General features: G+C 44.8%; 1 protein-coding gene across 8 annotated transcripts in view; it reads right to left on the bottom strand.

Annotated features, from left to right (window-relative positions):
- Positions 1–22850, bottom strand: part of UBR5 (ubiquitin protein ligase E3 component n-recognin 5) — a 1605594-nt gene that overhangs the window by 695944 nt on the left and 886800 nt on the right. For 4 of the 8 annotated variants that reach the window (XM_069220579.1, XM_069220578.1, XM_069220581.1 and 1 more), the window contains 2 exons: positions 20809–20935; positions 20600–20729 (listed from right to left, as the gene is read on the bottom strand). In XM_069220579.1, the coding sequence (XP_069076680.1) occupies positions 20600–20729; positions 20809–20935 (257 nt within the window). The remainder of the gene's footprint in view (positions 1–20599; positions 20730–20808; positions 20936–22850) is intronic. The other 4 variants (XM_069220580.1, XM_069220582.1, XM_069220584.1 and 1 more) reach the window with 1 other exon arrangement.

A 22850-nucleotide genomic window follows, 5' to 3' on the forward strand; every position in this document is an offset into this window, starting at 1 on the left:
TCTAACACGTAACATGTATGTTTTTGGCATTGTGTACGATTGTTTGATTTTATTAGCCAATCGTCTAGATATGGAAAAACAGATGTGTTGTCTTCTTAAATATACTGCTACTACCACTAGACACTTTGTGAACACCACTGGAGCTGTTGTTATGCCGAAAGGTAACACTTTGAACTGGTAGTATTTTCCTTATATGGCAAACCTGAGATATTTTCTGTGAGCTGGGTGGAAGGGTAAATGGAAATACGCATCTTTGAGGTCTAGGGCCGTCATAAAATCTTGTTTTTGTAGCAGTGGAATAACATCATGCAGAGTGACCATGTGAAAATGTACTGATAAGATGTAAAAATTGAGAGGCCTGAGGTCTAATATTGGCCCGAGGGTGTCATCTTTTTTGGGAATTAGGAAGTATAGTGAGTATACCCCTGTTCCCTGTATTGACCTCTGTATGTTCCTCTAAACCCACCTCGTTGGTACTGGGTTTGATATGGTTGCTTTGTTTGTGAGGTAGAAGCCTCTGAAGATTGTGCTCTGAAACCTCCTCGAAACTGAGGCTTACGAAATAAGCCCCTATATGGTGTAGTGTACAGAGCACCCATTGCCTTTGCTGTATCAGAGTCATTTAGTAATTTCTCTATTGTAGTGTCCACTTCTGGGCCGAAGAGGTGCGTTTTATCAAAAGGCATTGTTGAAAGTTGGCTCTGTATATACTATTTCAAAGTAAGAAATAGTGTGCACAGAGTCCAAGGGTCCCCCATAGAGTTAAGTTAGTAGCAAAAGTAGATAATTCTATTGCTCTATTTTGTGGTAGTGTGGTCGAGCAGTAGGCTTATCAGAGGGTAGTGTTAAGCATTTTTTGTACACACACAGGCAATACATGAGGAACACACACTCAAAGACTTATTCCAGGCCAATAGGTTTTTATATTGAAAAATATATTTTTCTTACTTTATTTTAAGAACCACAGGTTCAAGATTTACATTAAACACTTTAAATGCAAGGTACTTCACTTAGATACTTTAGGAACTTTGAATAAAAGCAATATCATATACAGTCTTTGTAAAAATGGCAATAAGCTAAGTGGACACAGTGCAATAATCAACAGTTCCAGTAAAGGTCAGATTAGGAGGTATGTAAAACACTTGCAAGTCTCAGTTCTGGGGCATAGGCAGCCCAAAGTTGGGGGTTCAAGGCAACCCCAAAGTTAGCACACCAGCAGCTCAGGGCCGGTCAGGTGCAGAGGTCAAAGATGAATAGACGTTCAGTATTTTTAGGAACATGGATTTCTCTGAAAAGGTGTACACAGATTTAACACCATATGCAATGAAGTGTGAGACTTCACACACTGCACCAGACGCCCCCGGCTTGAGATTCAGTGAACAAACACCTCAGGGAGGACTCCCCGGCGAATGCGAGCTAATGTCTAAGGTTTTTGCTTAGGCATTGTAGGGGCATAGTGCTCATGCACATATGCCCTCACCTGTGGTATAGTGCACCCTGCCTTAGGGCTGTAAGGCCTGCTAGAGGGGTGTGAGGTTGGCATGGCAACATGAGGGGAGTGCCATGTCGACTTAGTCATTTTCTCCCCACCAGCATACACAAGCTGTGAGGCAGTGTGCATGTGCTGAGTGAGGGGTCCTCAGGGTGGCATAAGACATGCTGCAGCCCTTAGAGAACTTCCTTGGCATCAGGGCCCTTGGTACCACGGGTACCAGTTACAAGGGACTTACCTGAGTGCCAGGGTTGTGCCAATTGTGGAGACAAAGGTACAGTTTAGGGAAAAAACACTGGTGCTGGGGCCTGGTTAGCAGGGTCCCAGCACACTTTCAAATCAAAACTTACCATCAGCAAAAGCAAAAAGTTAGGAGGCATTTCCTTACACCCAAACTACAAAAAAAAGCAATGCATCCTGCAGGACAAGCAACCTCTCAAAACCCCAAGAAAACTGCCTGCCCACCAGAGGACCAATCTCTTGAGGAGAGCAGCCCTGTCCACAAAGAAACTCCAGCAAAGGACTCCAGAACCGGCCCAGATCCGTGAGCCCTGACCACTCTGCACCCAATACCCACAGCCTGTGTCCCAGGTGGCCCACCAGTCTAGAGCAGGTTTCTCAGGTGATTCTAACCTAGTGTCCACCCTGGGTTGACCCCTCCTGACCAACACAACACCACCAACTGACTAAAACCAGAGGACCCCCTGCCCATGAAGGATCCAGACAAAGATACCAGATGCTAAAAGGTACCCAGCACCCGGAGCCCCCTGGCCTTGGGGAACCCGACCTCCGGTGCTACAACATGCGGCTCCTTTGTTCAGTTTGTGGTTTTCCTAAACCGTCCTCTAGAACCCAGCCTGCAGCCTACTTGTGACCCCGGGGCCCTCCTATTCAAAAGCAATGGGAGCCTGATGCGGAGTTTGTTCTCAGCCGCCCCTGTGCAACTGAGGGTTTGTGTTTGGTGCGGACCTCTACTACACTAAAGCCCTGTAGGACTGAACGGGCTATGTGTCCGTCTCTCCGTACCCGATTGTCCATCCAGTAATGTTTTGCAAACGTGTGCAAAGATGCCCATGTTGTCGCCTGACAGATCTCCAGGACTGGTACGCCTCAAGCTAGCGCAGTGGTAGCAGCTTTGTCCCTGGTAGAATGAGCCCTCAAGCCCTCAGGAGGCTGCTTCTTGGCCAATGTGTAGCAAATCTGGATGCAGAGAACGGCCCAGCACGAACTGGTTTGCTTCTGCACTGCCCGACCCTTCTTTGCTCTAACGTATTCCACAAAGAGTTGGTCATCCACCCAGAAATCTTTTGTGCGGTCAAGGTAGAACAATGACCCCCCTTTCTGGGCCCGGTCGGTGGAATCGCTCCTCTTCCTTAGAGGGATGCAGTGGAGCAAAGAAGGTGGGCAGGGTGATGTTCTGACCCAGATGAAATGGGGTCACCACTCTGGGGAGAAAATAGGCACGAGTTCTGAGTACCAACTTGTCTGACTAGATAGTGAGATATGGTGTCTTTGATGACAGAGCTTGCATCTCACTCACCCTCCGGGCAGATCTTATGGCCACTAAGAAGGCTGTCTTGATGGTGAGCAGCCGGAGGGGACAGTTCTGTAAAGGCTCAAAGGAAGCACATGAGAATTGTGAGGACCATATTTAAGTCCCATTGAGGACTAACAAAGGGCGCAGGGGGGAAACATATGTACAAAAACCTTGAGGAAACTATGTACAATGGGGGATTTGAAAAGTGAAGGGTGAACAGGCAGCCAAATTAATGTCGATAAGGAAGAAAGATAGCCCTAAGAGTACCCAAGGCAGAACCCTGCTGGGCAAGGGAAAGTATAAAAAGAAGGATATCAGAAAGAGAAGCAGAAAGAGGGTCAACAGACCTTTCTGTACAATAATTAAAGTGTTTCCAACAGCAGGCATATACTGTTTTAGTGGAGGGACACCTGGGTGCCAAAGTAACTTTACTGACTTCGGAATGAAAGTCAAAAGCTATCAACTGTTGCCGCTCAATCTCCACATATGGAGGCGGAGAGGTAATAGGTTCAGGTGGAGAACCCTACCTTGCTGCTGCAACAGAAGATTCACCTGAAGGGGCAGCCTGATCAGGGAGGGGGGAAAAAAATCAGGACTCATTTTCAAAAACTTGGGATATTAGACTCTTCATGCCCAGGCCATAGCCACAAGGATTACTTGAACCCGGTCCTTCCTGATCTTCTTGAGAACTCTGGGAAGAAGTGGTATGGGCGGAAAGGTGTACAGTTGCCATGGAAACTCCAACAAACAAAACTGTTAACATTGCACATTCTCTTCGGAGGTGAACAGATCTAACCAAGGATCTCCCCACTGCTTAAAGAGTCCTTGTACCACCTCTGAATGGAGAAGTCACTTGTGATCCGCTAGGCCCGACGTCTGTTTTTGTCCGCTCCGGCATTCAGAGAACCTGCCATGTGCTGGACCACCACAGTTTTGCCAGGCTGTTCCAGCCAATTCCAGAAAAGCAGGGCCTCTTGTCAAAGTGTCCATGACCACACCTCATCCTGCTTGTTGTAGTACCACATGACAGTGGTGATGTCCGTGAACACCTGTACTAACTTCCCCTTGACAGAGGGAAGAAATGCTTTCAATGATAACCGGATCACACAAAGCTCCAGTATGTTGATGTGGAGTCTGGATTCTGCTGCAAACCAGAGACCTCTGATCTCCACCTCTCCTAATGGACACCCCCATCCCAAGAGTGATGCGTCTGTCACAACTCTAAGGTTTAGATGGGGAACGGAGAGAAGTCTGCCTTTGACCCAATTGCAGCCACCACTGCAGGTCTTTTGCAGTTCCCTCCAAGATCTGGACCATGTTGGAGAGATTCCCCTGATGCCGTGCCCTTTCTTATGACAGGTCCCACGCAGACACCACATATGCCATCTGGCATGATTCACCTGCAGGAGGCCACAAGGCCCAGGAGCCTCAGTCATTCTCACCGAAATTCAGGACAGAGGCTAAAACATTGCTATAGCCTGAATATCATGGACTCGCTGCTCGGGAGGACAAGCCCGAAACTGCACTGTGTCCACAACAGCAACAATGAAAAGGAGCATCTGAGAAGGAATCTGGTGTTATTTAGGCACATTTACAGTGAACTTCAGCGAATGCAGGAGGTCCACCTTAGTCTGAAGGTGGAAGACGACAGACTGGGGCGAGCCTGCATTCAAAAGCCAGCCATCGTAATCTCCGCAGATGAGCTGCGATCACTGTCATCACCTTGGTGAACACCAGAGTGGCACTGGTAAGGCCAAAGGGGAGGGCGGTGAACTGAAAGTGCTTGTTGTGTCTCCTTGATCCGTAGGTAACAACTGTGGGCAGGGAAGATGGGGATATAGAATGAAAATGTCACTTACCCAGTGTACATCTGTTCGTGGCATCAGTCGCTGAGATTCACATGTTCTGCAATAGCTCGCCATCTGGTGTTGGGTCGGAGTGTTACAAGTTGTTTTTCTTCGAAGAAGTGTTTTCGAGTCACGGGACCGAGTGACTCCTCCTTCTGTGCTCATTGCGCATGGGCGTTGACTCCATCTTCGATTGTTTTCCCCGTAGAGGGTGAGGTAGGAGTTGTACTATAGTAATAGTGCCCGCGCAATGAAATGTGTAAGTTTGTACCTATTAAAGGTTTAAATAATATATATACAAATGTACAAAATTGAAGGTAACTTCTGAACTGCTACAGGCTTCCGGGGAGGTGGGTGGGCACATGTGAATCTCAGCGACTGATGCCACGAACAGATGTACACTGGGTAAGTGACATTTTCAGTTCGATGGCATCTGTCGCTGTAGATACACATGTTCTGCATAGACTAGTAAGCAGTTATTTCCCCATAAGCGGTGGTTTAGCCTGTAGGAGTAGAAGTTGTCTGAAATAGAGTTCTTAATACAGCTTGACCTACTGTAGCTTGTTGTGCGGATAGCACATCTATACAGTAGTGTTTGGTGAATGTGTGAGGCGTAGACCATGTGGCTGCCTTACATATTTCATGCATTGGGATGTTTCCTAAAAAGGCCATTAAAGCACCTTTTTTCCTTGTTGAATGTGCCCTGGGAGTAATGGGCAGTTGTCTTTTTGCTTTAAGGTAGCAGATTTGGATGCATTTAACTATCCATCTGGCTATACCTTGTTTTGATATTGGGTTACCTGCATGAGGTTTTTGGAATGCAATAAATAGCTGTTTAGTCTTTCTGATGTTCTTTGTTCTGTCAATGTAGTACATTAATGCTCTTTTGACATCTAATGTATGTAGTGCTCTTTCAGCCACAGAATCTGGCTGTGGGAAAAAAACTGGTAGTTCTACCGTTTGATTTAGATGGAACGGTGAAATAACTTTTGGTAAAAATTTAGGATTAGGTCGTAGGACGACCTTATTTTTATGTATTTGTATAAAAGGTTCTTGTGTTGTGAACGCTTGAATTTCACTTACTCTTCTTAGAGATGTAATGGCGATGAGAAAGGCAACTTTCCAGGTTAGGAATTGTATTCCGAAAGAGTGCATGGGTTCGAAAGGTGGGCCCATGAGTCTTGTTAGGACCACGTTTAGGTTCCATGAAGGAACAGGTGGTGTTCTTGGTGGTATAATTCTTTTAAGACCTTCTATGAATGCTTTGATGACTGGTATCCTATACAAGGAAGTTGAATAGGTAGTCTGCAGGTATGCAGATATTGCTGCAAGGTGTATTTTAATAGAAGAGAAGGCTAGCTTTGCTTTTTGTAAATGGAGCAAGTAATTTACTATATGTTTTGGAGTTGCGTGTAGTGGTTGTATCTGATTATGATGGCAGTAACAAACAAATCTTTTCCACTTACTTGCGTAGCAGTGTCTAGTGGATGGCCTTCTGGCCTGCTTTATGACTTCCATACACTCTTGGCTAAGTTGTAAGTGTCCGAATTCTAGGATTTCAGGAGCCAGATTGCTAGATTCAGCGATGCTGGATCTGGGTGTCTGATCTGTTGGTTGTGTTGCGTTAACAGATCTGGTTTGTTGGGCAGTTTGATGTGGGGTACTACAGAGAGATCTAGCAGTGTTGTGTACCAGGGTTGTCTTGTCCACGTTGGTGCTATTAAAATGAGTTTGAGTTTGTTTTGACTCAATTTGTTTACTAGATAAGGAAGGAGAGGGAGAGGAGGAAAAGCGTAAGCAAATATTCCTGACCAGTTCATCCATAGGGCATTGCCTTGGGATTGCTTGTGTGGGTATCTGGACGCGAAGTTTTGGCATTTTGCGTTCTCTTTTGTTGCAAATAAGTCTATTTGAGGTGTTCCCCAGAGTGTGAAGTAGCTGTTTAGAATTTGTGGGTGGATTTCCCATTCGTGGACTTGCTGGTGATCTCGAGAGAGATTGTCTGCCAGTTGATTCTGGATCCCTGGAATAAACTGTGCTATTAGACGAATTTGATGGTGGATTGCCCACTTCCATATGTTTTGAGCTAATAAGCTTAACTGCGTTGAATGTGTTCCTCCTTGTTTGTTTAGATAATACATCGTTGTCATGTTGTCTGTTTTGACAAGGATGTATTTGTGGATTATGATTGGTTGGAAAGCTTTTAGTGCTTGAAAAACTGCTAATAATTCTAGATGATTTATATGCAGTTTTGTTTGATGTATGTTCCATTGTCCTCTTATGTTGTGTTGATTGAGATGTGCTCCCCACCCTGTCATGGAAGCATCTGTTGTTATTACGTACTGTGGCACTGGGTCTTGGAAAGGCCGCCCTTTGTTTAAATTTATACTGTTCCACCATAGAAGCGAGAGGTAAGTTTGGCGGTCTATTAACACCAGATCTAGAAGGTGACCCTGTGCTTGAGACCACTGTGAGGCTAGGCACTGTTGTAAGGGCCTCATGTGCAGTCTTGCGTTTGGGACAATGGCTATGCATGAGGACATCATGCCTAGGAGCTGTAGTATTGTTCTTGCTTGTATTGTCTGATTTGGAGACATGTGTTGAATGACTCTGTTGAAATTGTGAATTCTTTGTGGAGTTGGCGTTGCTACTCCTTTTGTCGTGTCTATTATGGCTCCTAGATATTGCTGTACTTTGCTTGGCTGAATGTTGGATTTTGCAAAGTTGACGGTGAACCCTAGTTTGTAGAGGGTTTGTATGACTTGATTTGTGTGGTTTGAGCATTGTGTGAGCGAAGTGGTTTTGATTAGCCAGTCGTCTAGATACGGGAATACATGTATTTGCTGCCTTCTGATGTGTGCAGCGACTACTGCTAGGCATTTTGTGAATACTCTTGGAGCGGTTGTTAAACCAAAAGGCAATACTTTGAATTGGTAATGTATTCCTTTGAATACAAACCTTAGATATTTTCTGTGTGATTGATCTATTGGTATATGGAAATATGCGTCTGAGGTCTAGGGTTGTCATGTAGTTGTGTTTTTTGAGCAATGGTAACACTTCTTGTAGTGTGACCATGTGAAAGTGGTCTGATTTGATGAATGTGTTTACTACTCTGAGGTCTAGAATTGGTCTCAGTGTTTTGTCCTTTTTTGGTATCAAAAAGTACAGTGAATAAACTCCTGTGTTTATTTGTGTGCTTGGTACTAATTCTATTGCATTTTTTTGCAGTAGTGCTTGAACTTCTATCTCTAGAAGCTGTGAATGGTGTTTTGATAAATTTTGTGATTTTGGTGGTATGTCTGGAGGGAATTGCAGGAATTCTATGCAATAACCATGTTGGATAATTGCTAGGACCCATGTGTCTGTAGTTATTTCCTCCCATGCTTCGTAATATTGACTTATCCTTCCCCCCACTGGTGTTGTGTGGGGGGGGGGGGGTGAGTGACGTGTGAGTCACTGCTTGTTGGTAGTGGTTTTGGGGCTTTGAAATCTTCCTCTATTCCTAGGGAATTGCCCTCCTCTATACTGGCCCCGAAAGCCTCCCCTGTACTGTCCCTGGTAGGTGGACGGTGCGGACTGTGAGGTACTAGCTTGTGTGGCCTGACCCCGAAACCCTCCTCTAAAAGGTGTTTTGCGGAAGGTGGTATAAGATCCTCTGCTCTGCGGGGAGTAGAGTGCGCCCATGGCCTTGGCAGTGTCAGTGTCCTTTTTGAGCTTTTCTATGGCTGTGTCGACCTCCGGACCGAACAGAAGTTTTTCGTTTACTGGCATGTTAAGTACTGCCTGCTGAATTTCTGGCTTGAATCCAGACGTTCTGAGCCATGCGTGCCTACGGATGGTAACCGACGTATTAATGGTCCTTGCGGCTGTGTCTGCTGCATCCATAGAGGAGCGTATTTGATTGTTGGAAATGTTTTGACCCTCCTCAACAACCTGTTTTGCTCTTTTTTGTAGATCTTTTGGGAGATGTTCAATGAGATGCTGCATCTCATCCCAGTGGGCTCTGTCGTATCGCGCTAGCAGCGCTTGTGAGTTTGCGATGCGCCACTGGTTTGCTGCTTGGACAGCGACCCTCTTCCCGGCTGCATCAAACTTTCTGCTTTCTTTATCTGGGGGAGGTGCATCCCCAGAAGTGTGTGAATTTGCCCGTTTTCTGGCAGCCCCTACCACCACAGAGTCTGGTGGCAGCTGAGAGGTGATGAATACAGGGTCCGTAGGAGGCGCCTTATACTTTTTGTCCACTCTAGGCGTTACTGCCCTACTTTTAACTGGTTCCTTGAAGATCTCCTTTGCATGGCGTAGCATGCCTGGGAGCATAGGCAGGCTTTGGTAGGAGCTGTGGGTGGAGGAGAGGGTGTTAAATAAAAAGTCATCCTCTACTTGTTCAGAGTGTAGTTCCACATTATGGAACTGTGCTGCTCTAGCCACCACTTGTGAATAGGCTGTGCTGTCCTCAGGTGGTGATGGCCTAGTTGGGTATGTGTCTGGGCTGTTATCAGACACTGGTGCATCGTACAAGTCCCACGCGTCTTGATCTTGGTCATCGTGGCTCATGGCGGTGTGAGCAGGCGAATGTGACGGGGTGTAAGTTGGCGAAGCCGGAGTTACAGGTGGAGGCGAGGGAGGAGGTGTTACCTTCTTTGCTGTTTGTTGCTGAGGAGCCTCTAGTGCTATAAACTGAAGTGTTCTCTTTCTTTTGACAGGTGGAAGGGTACTGATCTTCCCTGTCCCCTGCTGAATAAAGATACGCTTTTGCGTGTGATCCACTTCAGTGGATTGCAGTTCCTGTTCGAATCTGTGTTTTTTCATTTGTGAAGACATAGAATGCTCTTCAGTATAGGAGCCTGAAACTGGGTCTGTTGGTGCTTTTTTCGGCTCCGAAAACCCTGTTGTTTGTCTTTTCGGCTCCGAGGTAACCTTCCTCTTCTTTTGTGCCGAAAAATCTTGGCCCCTATGGTCTTCGGCGCCACTGTCTCGGCGTCGATCCGTGTCGACACCGAACTCTCGGTGTCAATGCTTCTCTTTAGCACTCTCTCGGTCCCGAGGAGGCTGCGTGCCGGTGTCTCGACCGGAGTCGGACGATCTCGACACTGAATGGGCCTTTTTCGGTGCCGATTGTTGGTCACCGGTAATTTGGGTTGAGCCATGGCCGGTTGGCAGTGGCGTCCCCTGGGCCTTTTTGCCTTTTTTAAGTTCTGATCTCGACGTCTTACTCACAGTTTTTGTATTGTCGAGTTCGTCTGAGTCTGAATCCTGGATGGAAAAGGATTCCTCCTGTTCCTCTTCTGTCTCGAACTGTCGATGCTCCTTTGGCGTGGACGCCATCTGCAGTCTTCTCGCTCGACGGCCGCGCAGAGTTTTTCGGGACCGGAACGCCCGACAGGCCTCACAGGATTCTTCGCTGTGCTCGGGTGACAGGCACAGGTTACAGACCGAGTGTTGGTCCGTATAAGGATATTTGTTGTGGCATTCAGGGCAGAATCGAAACGGGGTCCGTTCCATCGGCGTTGTTCTCCACGCGGTCGGGCCGACTAGGCCCCGACGGTGTGCCGAAATCTACCCCGAAGGGCACCGAAGCGCTTCGATGTTCAATGCGTCGTCGTGTGTGTTTATCTCGAACCGGATCGCAACGATACCGTCGAAAATCTTCCGTTTTCAGCTATCTTTCCGTTCCGAAACTCGGAGCGACAGGAACACGTCCGAACCCGATGGCGGAAAGAAAACAATCGAAGATGGAGTCGACGCCCATGCGCAATGAGCACAGAAGGAGGAGTCACTCGGTCCCGTGACTCGAAAACACTTCTTCGAAGAAAAACAACTTGTAACACTCCGACCCAACACCAGATGGCGAGCTATTGCAGAACATGTGTATCTACAGCGACAGATGCCATCGAACATAAGCTTTCTGCAGGTCCAACGCTACCAATCAGTCTCCTTTGTCTAGGGCAACAAGACCGGAGCCAAAGTGGGCATCTTGAGTTACTCCTTTTTGAGGAAGAGATTAATGATTCAGAGGCCTAGAATAGGGAGAACACCATTGTTCTTCTTGGGAATCAGAAAGTAGCAGGAATAAAAACCACTGTCTACTTCTGATATTGGAACCCTTTCTATAGCTCCTTGGCCAAGACAGCTGTAACTTTCTCTCAAAGCAAGGATATGATGATCCTCCACCAGCAGTTCTTGTGCTGGCGGCACTGGGGGGAGGGAAAGAATGGAAAGGGAAGGAATAGCCCTTCTGAATAGCCCTACAAGACTGCGGAAATAAACCCTTTTTGGCTTGGTTAGCCCCTCACTTTTTTGCCCTATATCTGATGTAGTTTTGACTAATGACCAGTAACCCAGTAACCCAGTGCAGGTCTTTCCCCTAAAACTGCACAGCTGCTTCCCTCTATCAACAAAACCTTTAGCACCTTCTAAGTCCTTACTAAATGGTAGCCCTGGTACTTAGGGCCTAGGGTACTAAAGAGGGTCACCTTAGGGCTGCAGCACGAATTGTGCCACCCCAAGAAGCCCCTCATCAAGCACATGGCAGGCTGCCACTGCAGGCTTTGTCTTGGTGCAGACAAAAGTGAAAACACAAAATGGCACACAGCCTGTATGCCATGTCCCCTAATGCTGCATGCAGTATATGTAAGTCACCTCTCTGAGGAGGCCTCACATCCCTAAGTCAGGGTGCATTATATTATATGTGTGTGGGCTTATCTGCAAGAACAAATAGGCCCCTGCTATATCTCAGTCCATTCTTGGACACATTAAGTGACCAGGGAAGCCATTTTAAATGCATGTACTGGACACTGGTCACTATGAGTTCCCCAGCTACAGGATGGCTTCACTGAATATAGGGATGTTTTCTATATAAACATCTCGTATTGGTGAACCCACACTGACACCAGTGTTGGATTCACCAATACATGCACTCAGAGGGCACCTTAGAGGTGCCCCCAGAGAACCTACCAACTGCTAGTGTGTTAACTGACTGGTCCTGACCAGTTTAGCCAAGTAGCTTTTAAACCCGGTGCTATATTTATAACAGAAAAATAAAGACATCTGTTTAAATGGGAAGAATTTAAAGTAAAAATTGAAGACCTAAGTAGCTTTATTGAAAGTGTAGAAAAACATTAAGGCTTAATGTTTCCTAGAAATATTTTCCTACATCCTAATGTTCACCAAGTAAAAAAAACAAATGTATTTTTTCAGTTTTATATATTTGGCATAGTGTTTACTTGCCACTGGGAGCAAGAGGTCTGCTGTCTGTAAATGCAACACTTTGAAATGGAAGAAAATTAAAATGAAGTTAACTAAATAATTGAAGTACATTTTTGTTTAATTTCCTGCCATTTAAAAGCAATCTGAAACATAATTTTGTTCTTACTCTCCAATATTGTCTTGACAAGGACTTTTATTAAACAGGTAAATACCTGTGCCCCAGCCTAGGTCATAAATCTGACTGAGTAATGCTCATTATTAGGCCCTGCTGTCTGCAGCCCAATGATAAAACAATGCCAGCATTCCCCTAACTTTGAAAGGAAAAAGTGGCTTTGTGCTTAGTTAAAAATGAACTCAAGGCTCCGAGCTACTCATATTTCACAATAGACTGGTTGGAGACACCTGCCTTAAATACACACACTGGACATGCCCACAGGATGTCAGCACAAGGATTTGCGTGACACATCTAAGTGGAACTTTATATGAATGGGAACAGTAGGGCACTGCTTGCTTCCTCAATAAATGAAAATGTCACTTACCCAGTGTACATCTGTTCGTGGCATTAGTCGCTGCAGATTCACATGTTTGGCACAGTCCGCTGCCTGGTGTTGGGCTCGGAGTATTACAAGTTGTTTTTCTTCGAAGAAGTCTTTTTGGTCACGGGACCGAAGGACTCCTCCCTCCTCGGCTCCATTGCGCATGGGCGTCGACTCCATCTTAGATTGTTTTCCCCGCAGAGGGTGAGGATGGAGTTGTTTGGTATAAATAGTGCCCATGCAATGGAGTGAATATGTATGTACGTTAAGAGTTTCTAATAATTATTTACAAATGTTCAGATGTTTAAGATTTATGATCTACTTCTAAACGGCTACAGGCTTCCCGGGGAGGTGGGAGGGTACATGTGAATCTGCAGCGACTAATGCCACGAACAGATGTACACTGGGTAAGTGACATTTTCAGTTCGATGGCATATGTTGCTGCAGATACACATGTTTGGCATAGACTATAAAGCAGTTACCTCCCCTAAAAGCGGTGGTTTAGCCTGTAGGAGTTGAAGTAGTTTGGAATAATGTTCTTAGTACAGCTTGGCCCACTGTAGCTTGTTGTGCATTTAGTACGTCTACACAGTAGTGTTTAGTAAACGTATGAGGCGTAGACCAGGTTGCAGCCTTACATATTTCGCTCATAGGAATGTTTCCTAGAAAGGCCATTGTAGCACCTTTCTTTCTGGTTGAGTGTGCCTTTGGTGTAATAGGCAATTCTCTTTTGGCTTTAAGATAGCATGTTTGAATGCATCTGACTATCCATCTAGCAATGCCTTGTTTAGAGATTGGATTTCCTATGTGTGGTTTTTGAAAAGCTATGAACAGTTGTTTTGTTTTCCTGATTAGCTTTGTTCTGTCAATGTAATACATTAGTGCTCTTTTGATGTCTAATGTATGTAGTGCCCTTTCAGCCACAGAATTTGGTTGTGGGAAGAACACTGGCAATTCTACTGTTTGATTTAAATGGAATGGTGAGATTACTTTTGGCAGAAATTTTGGATTTGTTCTGAGAACTATTTTATTGTTGTGTATTTGAATAAATGGTTCTTGTATGGTAAATGCCTGTATTTCACTTACTCTTCTGAGGGATGTGATTGCAATGAGAAATGCGACCTTCCAGGTTAGATATTGCATTTCACAGGAATGCATGGGTTCGAAAGGTGGACCCATGAGTCTTGTTAAGACGATGTTAAGATTCCATGAAGGAACTGGTGGTGTTCTTGGTGGTATAATTCTTTTTAGCCCTTCCATGAATGCTTTAATAACTGGTATTCTAAATAGAGACGATGAATGAGTAGTTTGTAGGTAAGCAGATATTGCTGCGAGGTGTATTTTTATAGATGAAAAAGCGAGATTTGCTTTTTGCAAATGTAGTAAGTATCCTACTATGTCTTTAGTAGAGGCATGTAATGGTTGTATTTGATTGGCATGGCAGTAGTAAACAAATCTTTTCCACTTAGATGCATAGCAGTGTCTAGTGGAAGGTTTTCTAGCTTGTTTTATGACCTCCATGCATTCTTGTGTGAGGTCTAAGTGTCCGAATTCTAGGATTTCAGGAGCCAAATTGCCAGATTCAATGATGCTGGGTTTGGATGCCTGATCTGTTGTTTGTGTTGTGTTAACAGATCTGGCCTGTTGGGTAGTTTGACATGCGGTACTAGTGAAAGGTCTAGTAGAGTTGTATACCAAGGTTGTCTTGCCCATGTGGGTGCTATCAGTATGAGTTTGAGTTGGTTTTGACTCAACTTGTTTACTAGATATGGAAGGAGAGGGAGAGGGGGAAAAGCGTACGCAAATATCCCTGACCAACTCATCCATAGAGCATTGCCTTGTGATTCGCGGTGTGGGTACCTGGATGCGAAGTTTTGGCATTTTGAGTTTTCTTTTGTTGCGAACAAATCTATCTGGGGTGTTCCCCAAATTTGAAAGTACTTGTTCAGAACTTGGGGGTGAATTTCCCATTCGTGGACTTGTTGGTGGTCTCGCGAAAGGTTGTCTGCTAGTTGGTTTTGTATTCCTGGGATAAATTGTGCTATTAGGCGAATGTTGTTGTGAATCGCCCACTGCCAAATTTTTTGTGTTAGGAGGCACAATTGTGTTGAGTGTGTTCCTCCTTGTTTGTTTAAATAATACATTGTTGTCATGTTGTCTGTTTTGACAAGAATGTATTTGTGTGTTATTATGGGTTGGAAGGCTTTTAACGCTAGAAATACTGCTAACAGTTCTAGGTAATTGATATGAAATTTTGTTTCGTGTATATCCCATTGTCCTTGAATGCTGTGGTGATTGAGGTGTGCTCCCCACCCTGTCATGGAAGCATCTGTTGTTATAACGTATTGAGGCACTGGGTCTTGAAATGTCCGCCCTTTGTTTAAATTTTTGCAGTTCCACCATAGAAGCGAGAGGTATGTTTGGCGGTCTACCAACACCAGATTTTGAAGTTGACCCTGTGCCTGTGACCATTGTGATGCTAGACACTGTTGTAAGGGTCGCATGTGTAGTCTTGCGTTTGGGACAATGGCTATGCATGATGACATCATGCCTAGAAGTTTTAGCACATGTTTTGCTTGTATCTTTTGGTTTGGAAACATAGCACTTATTACCTTGTGGAATGCCTGCACTCTTTGTGGACTTGGAGTGGCAATTCCTTTTGATGTGTTGATGGTTGCTCCTAGATATTGTTGTGTTTGACACGGTTCTAGGTGTGATTTTGTATAGTTGATGGAAAACCCCAGTTTGTGAAGGGTTTGTATGACAAATGTGGTGTCGTTTACGCATTTTTTTACTGTGTTGGTCTTGATTAGCCAATCGTCTAGGTAAGGGAACACATGTATCTGTTGTCTCCTGATGTGTGCTGCTACTACTGCTAGACATTTTGTGAACACTCTTGGTGCAGTTGTTATTCCGAATGGCAACACCTTGAATTGGTAATGTATTCCTTTGAATACAAACCGTAGGTACTTTCTGTGAGAAGGGTGTATTGGTATATGAAAGTACGCATCCTTTAGGTCTAATGTGGTCATGTAATCTTGCTGTTTGAGCAGTGGAATGATGTCTTGTAGTGTGACCATGTGAAAATGGTCCGATATGATGTAGGTATTTAGTGTCCTGAGATCTAATATTGGTCTTAATGTTTTGTCTTTTTTTGGAATTAGAAAGTACAGGGAGTAAACTCCTGTGTTTTTTTGTTGTACTGGTACTAACTCTATTGCATCCTTTTGCAGTAGTGCTTGAACTTCTAGTCCTAAAAGTTCTAAATGTTGTGGTGACATTTTGCGTGTTTTGGGGGGGATGTTTGGTGGGAAGTTGTGGAATTCTATGCAATAGCCATGTTGGATTATTGCTAATACCCAATTGTCTGTTGAAATCTGTTGCCAAGATTGGTAGAATTGGCTTAGTCTTCCCCCCACTGGTGTTGAGTGAAGGGGTTGCGTGACTTGAAAGTCACTGTTTAGGTGGAGGTGTTTTTGGAGTCTGGAATCTTCCCCTACTCCTTGGGAATTGACCCCCCCGATATCCCCTGAAACCTCCCCTTTGGAAGGAACCCTGATATGGTGTGGTTCTTGTTTGTTGGCTGGTGGTGTCTGTGGGTTGGCCACGAAACCCCCCTCTAAATGGAGTTTTTCTGAAAGAGCCTCTGCTCTGCGGGGAGTAGAGTGCGCCCATGGCCTTGGCCGTGTCAGTGTCCTTTTTAAGTTTTTCAATGGCTGTATCCACTTCAGAGCCAAAAAGTTGTTTCTCGTTGAAGGGCATATTAAGGACAGCCTGCTGGATTTCAGGTTTGAAGCCTGAAGTGCGTAGCCAAGCGTGTCTCCTTATGGTGACAGCAGTGTTGACTGTTCTTGCTGCAGTATCGGCTGCGTCTAGTGAAGAGCGGATTTGATTGTTTGAGATAGTTTGTCCCTCTTCCACTATTTGCTGCGCCCTTTTTTGGTATTCCTGGGGAAGATGGTCTACGAGAAGTTGCATCTCGTCCCAGTGTGCGCGGTCATATCTGGCCAGCAGCGCTTGTGAATTTGCGATGCGCCACTGGTTGGCTGCCTGTGATGCTACTCTTTTCCCTGCCGCATCAAATTTTCGGCTTTCTTTGTCCGGAGGTGGGGCGTCGCCAGATGTATGTGAATTTGCTCTCTTGCGAGCTGCCCCTACTACCACGGAGTCAGGTGGTAACTGCGAAGTAATAAACACTGGGTCTGTGGGTGGTGGTTTGTATTTCTTATCCACCCTTGGGGTGATGGCTCTTGATTTTACGGGCTCTTCAAAAATTTGTTTTGCGTGCCGTAACATCCCTGGTAGCATTGGGAGACATTGATATTGGCTGTGTGTAGCCGAGAGGGTGTTAAATAAAAAATCATCCTCTATAGGATCGGAATGCAGTTGGACATTGTGGAATTCTGCTGCCCTAGCCACCAGTTGCGAGTATGAGGTACTGTCCTCTGGCGGTGACGGCTTTGTGGGGTATGACTCGGGATCATTGTCCGGCACTGGGGTGTCATACAGGTCCCAAGCGTCTTGATCCTGATCGTCATGACTTATGGTAGTTTGCGCTGGTGAGTGCATTTGTGGCGGTGTTTGTGCCGGCGATGCCTGTGGTGGAGAGGGCGGAGGCGTGACTTTTTTAACCACTTTGGCTTGTGGTTGTGCGTCATCCTTTGGAAGTCCGATCCTTCTTTTCCTCATGATTGGGGGAAGGGTTGATATCTTCCCTGTGTCGTGCTGGATGTACAGTCTCTTTTGTGTGTAGTCCGATTCTACACTTTGGAGCTCTTGTCCAAATCTGTGCATTTGGCCACTTATTCCTTGTTCCTCTGAGTAGGATGAAGGTGTGGTATTTTTCGGCGCCGAGAGAGAATCTTTTTTCGGTTTCGCCACCGACAGAATTTTTGTTCCTTTCGGCATGGATTCTCGGTGCCGATGTTTTTCGGTGCCGGTATCTTGTTTTTGTCTCTCGGAGCCGCTTTCTCGGCTCCGAGGTTGCTCCATGGCGGTCCCTCGACCGGAGTCGGGTGTCTTCGCTATGGGCGTGCCCTTTTTCGGCGCCTTCGACGGGTCGCCTGTTTTATGGGTCGAGCCATGGCCTGTTGGCAGTGGCGTCCCCTGGGCTTTCGGTTTGTCGATGGATTTACTTTGACGTCTTACTCACAGTTTGTTGCTGTTGTTCGACGTCGGAGTCTCCGGATTCTGATTCCGGAACCGAGAATGTTTCCTCTTCCTCGTCGAAACGTTGTTTTGTCGACGTGGACGCCATTTGTTGACGCCTGGCTCTTCGGTCCCGGAGTGTTTTTCTGGACCGGAAGGCTCGACAGGCTTCACAGGTATCCTCCTTGTGCTCGGGGGACAAGCACAAGTTACAGACCAAGTGCTGATCTGTATAAGGATACTTACTGTGACATTTTGGGCAGAAATGAAACGGGGTCCGTTCCATCGGCTTCGATGTCGCACGCGGTCGGGCCGACCAGGCCCTGATGGGGGATCGAAACTACCCCAAAGTCTTCCGATGATCGGTGTCGATGTACCTAACTATCCCGATACCGAACGGAACAATACCGACGCTTTCTTCCGAGATTCTGACTAACTTTCCGAACCGAAACACGGAGCGAAAAGGAATACGTCCGAACCCGACAGCGGAAAAAAACAATCTAAGATGGAGTCGACGCCCATGCGCAATGGAGCCGAGGAGGGAGGAGTCCTTCGGTCCCGTGACCAAAAAGACTTCTTCGAAGAAAAACAACTTGTAATACTCCGAGCCCAATACCAGGCAGCGGACTGTGCCAAACATGTGTATCTGCAGCAACATATGCCATCGAACAAGTATTTTCAGTGCTTTTAATCCGCAGAAATCAATATCCTTTAAGTGAACAAGACATTGACAATAGTCCTACGTAAATATAGTGGGAACACTAGGTTCTCCCCCTTCAGGTCTTTTAACAAGTTCTGGATCTTGGAATCACTACTGACAATCCTAGACTAGAGCACAACACATTAGATAGGCAAGACTAAAATATAAATAAAAAAAAATCAACAGCACATCAGTTTCACATGCAGTCACGTCACTCAGGGCAGGGGTATACACCCCTTTCACTTTTCCAGGGACAGTCCAGTCCCAATAGTGCTTGGGCTACATCAACACTAGATCCTCCCAGTCCACAGTCTCTGGTGACCACTGCCTTGCAAGACATTCCTACAACAGGTGCACATGTAACCGCACATTTAAAACCAATTCAATATGCCATATATACTAAAAACTTCATTGTCGAAGTCACTATCAGAGGAGGAAACATCTGGTAAAGGAGAAAAGACAAGAAATATCGTTAATTGTTTCTGGCTGGAACAGGCTTTGCCTATCAAGATGAGTGGCCCCTAAACATGTATGGATGTTCTGGAGATAACAGGGGGATTGTGTGATGTTGAAGGGGAGTGTAAGGAAATGCCTCCTTGGCATGGTTACCCCCTGAATTTTTGCCTTTGCTGATGCTAAGTTATGATTTGAAAGTGTGCTGGGACCCTACTAACCAGCCCCGTGCCTGCATGCATCGTTGAAGAGACCCCCGGGTCTCCCCATTGCTTTCTATTCAAAACCCGATGCCTGTCTGCACTCTGCACCCGGCCACCCCTGTGCCGCTGAGGCTGTACTTTCTGTGCCTGCTTGTGTCCCCCCCTGTTCTCCATTGAAGCCTATGTGTTTTGGGCACCTCTTTGACCTCTGCACCTGACCAGCCCTGAGCTGCTGGTGTGGTAACTTTGGGGTTGCCTTGAACCCCCAACGGTGGGCTACTTAGGACCTAACTTTGAACCCTATAAGTGTTTTACTTACCTGTGAACTTAACCTCTACTTACCTCCCCCAGGAACTGTTGATTTTTGCACTGTGTACACTTTTAAAATAGCTTATTGCCATTTTTGCCAAAACTGTACATGCTATTGTGATTATTCAAAGTTCCTAAAGTACCTAAGTGAAATACCTTTCATTTAAAGTATTACTTGTAAATCTTGAACCTGTGGTTCTTAAAATAAACTAAGAAAATATATTTTTCTATATAAAAACCTATTGGCCTGGAGTAAGTCTGAGTGTGTGTTCCTCATTTATTGTCTGTGTGTGTACAACAAATGCTTAACACTACCCTCTGATAAGCCTACTGCTCGACCACACTACCACAAAATAAAGCATTAGAATTATCTCTTTTTGCCACTATCTTACCTCTAAGGGGAACCCTTGGTCTCTGTGCACACTATTTCTTGCATTGAAATAGTATATACAGAGCCAACTTCCTACAGGGAGACTCAGTCAACAGTGGCGATTCTCCTGCATGTTAGCAAGACACTGAGTTTGCAGGTGTCTCTTTCAGGACTCAACCATCTATATTGGCAGTATGACCGAGAGGAGGAATCACTCAATCCCGAGACTCCGAAAAGAGTTCTTCGAAGAAAAACAACTTGTAACACTCCGAGCCCAACACTAGATGGCAAAATCATGTGTATCTGCAGCTACACATGCAATCGAACACAGGTATGCATGAATCAGTGCTTGCCTCTCTGGCAATGAAGTCTCTCTTGATACACAAGTTTTAATACAACACTCAAAACATGTCTAAATTAGATAGGGGAAAAAAACATAACGAGCAGTTTGTGTACAGATGAATTGTGGGTTTGAGGAGAGGAGTCACGAGTCAAGTCAAAAAAGAAGGCCCTTATCTAAGACAAAAAAAAAAAAAAAACACTAGATCGCAGACGCCTGCACAACATCTGTATGACAGCATCACATGCTAAAAAAAAATATGTAAGTTTTCTATATGCTGAAAAAGTGTAGCTATATTGTACATCAAATGTTTATGATTATTAATAAAAGGTCCAGTGACAAAACGGCTGTACATTAACTATAAATATTGTCCTGCAAGCATGAACATTATGGTAACTGGTGCTTATCATAACCTGGAAAATATTAAATGTAGGACACAGTGAATACTATATTCTTACCAAAATATCTGCAGTACACTTGACGATAAGGCAATGTGTGAAACAATCCAACCGAATAGTACCACTCTGTTGATTAAGGTAGATTTGTTCCTCCGGTAGAAGATGGCCTATTCTACTGCTGGCACTAAGACTTAAACAAAAATATAGTAAGAAAGGTGCAATTTGAATTAAAACGATTAACAAATGTTCAAACAAACGCAAACACTCACGGGTCTTTATTCTCTTGTGAACCAAACATGATCATAGACTTCAGAGCATTCCAGTCTTGTAAAACCCGCTCCAAAGCAAGTTGTGCAAACCGTGGTGGCTCCAAGTCATGGTCCGGCATGTCAGAATCTAGAGAAATATAATTTATGCATAGTTTATACAACAATTGAAAAGTATGTTTAATGTGGTTTAATGATATTTAATAACAGCAACTAACATCCACAATTCAAAAGAGGGCTATTTATTTTTTTTAACAAAAAAGGCTTCTCAATGCTATACTAGTGTAATAATACAAGAGAAGGAAAGGATAACTGGTCTAGGGAATAGATGTGAGATAACAGCTATGTTGTTAGTATTAGAAAATGAAAAACAGTTATTTTTCATGGATATGGATCTTCTCATGGAATCTTTGTAACCTAACCACCTCCTCCCTCTGATGAGTTTATATGCTTTTCAGGAATATATAATTGTTTTTTGTGTTTATTTGTTTTTATCCATTTTTTCTTTGCCCTGGCTGAACTGATGTCCCGGGTGCAGAGTGTTACACTTGTGAGGTTGCATTATCAATTATGGTTGAAGTCTCATGAGCCTGAGTCTGACTCTGCAAGAGCACCACGTGCACTGATGATATACTATAATTTTAAAACAATTTGGATACTACCAGGGGATGAGGAAAGAACTCAAGGTGAAGAATCTGAAGAAAAAACTGTACTCATTTGAAAGAACATGACCGTAATAAGTAACTTAAGTAGATGCATACAATTTTAGTTGCAACGTCCAGACTACCTTTTTAGTACTGATATTTTCACAGCCCCTTTATTTTAATGCCTACATGGTATTTGCTAATATGTATACTTTCCATCCAGGTTCCCCTCATTTCACGAATCAGTTTAAGAGCACTTATTGTAGGCCTGCAGTCAAGTTTTTTATTTGCCCTCCATTGTCCCATCATCTTTGCTTCATTCCCCAGCTTTGTTTATGCTTCCAATACTAAACCAAGGCACCTGCTCCTGATTTCATTTCAAAGCTTCTCAGCTGTTTGTATATCAGTTTAAAAATGCCATATGGTTTGTATGGCTTATATCCATCAGCATACGTATATGTATAACCATTTATACAGTGAACACCATCTGGGGACCAAAGGGTACTCTCCATTGTTACATCAGTGTAGGAAGCTGGCTCAGTATATACTATATCAAAATGATATTGTAGGCATGGTTACCACCTAACCTTTTGCCTTTTGCTGATGCTAGTTATGATTGAAAGTGTGCTGTGACCCTGCTAACCAGGCCCCAGCACCAGTGTGCTTTCCCTAAAACTGTACCTTTGTCTCCACAATTGGCACAACCATGTCACACACATAAGTCAGTTGTAAATGGTACCCCTGGTACCAAGGGCCCTGCGGCCAGGAAAGGTCTCTAAGGGCTGCAGCATGTACTATGCCACCCTAGGGACCCCACACTCAGCAAATGCTCACTGCCTCACAGCTTGTGTGTCCTAGCTGCATAACATGCAAAAATACAGGCAGCAGCTCTTGATAAATGGGAATAAGGTAGAAGCCCTGAGGGATACAGGTGCCAGTGTCAACATGGTGACAAACTGGTATCCCCAGGACAGTATCTGGCTGGACAGACATATCCAGTCACCAATGCTGACAATGAAACTAAAGTCCATCCCATGGAAATAGTGACTTTAGAATGGGGAGGGGTTACTGGCCTGAAAAATGTGGGAGTCTCCTCTGCAATTCCAGTAGAGTGTTTGCTAGGGAATATGGAGTCCTCAGAATGGGCTGAGGTAGAGCTCAAGATCCATGCAGCCATGCTAGCTATCCCTGAACTGGTGTGTTTCAAGAAAAGAACACAGACCAGAGCAAAGGGTGAAAAAGAAGTGTTGGAGTCTGGAATAATGGCCCAACCTTCCAAGAGAAAAGGTAAGAAGACTGTCACCAGTGTCTACATAGCACAAGAAACAGAACCTCTCTTCCCAGGAAAATGTCCTATCCCCTGAGGGAAATGAGTCCATGGAGCCTTAGCAGGTAGAGCTC

This window comes from Pleurodeles waltl, chromosome 2_2 (assembly GCF_031143425.1).
Source record: "Pleurodeles waltl isolate 20211129_DDA chromosome 2_2, aPleWal1.hap1.20221129, whole genome shotgun sequence".
Classification (NCBI taxonomy): domain Eukaryota; kingdom Metazoa; phylum Chordata; class Amphibia; order Caudata; family Salamandridae; genus Pleurodeles; species Pleurodeles waltl.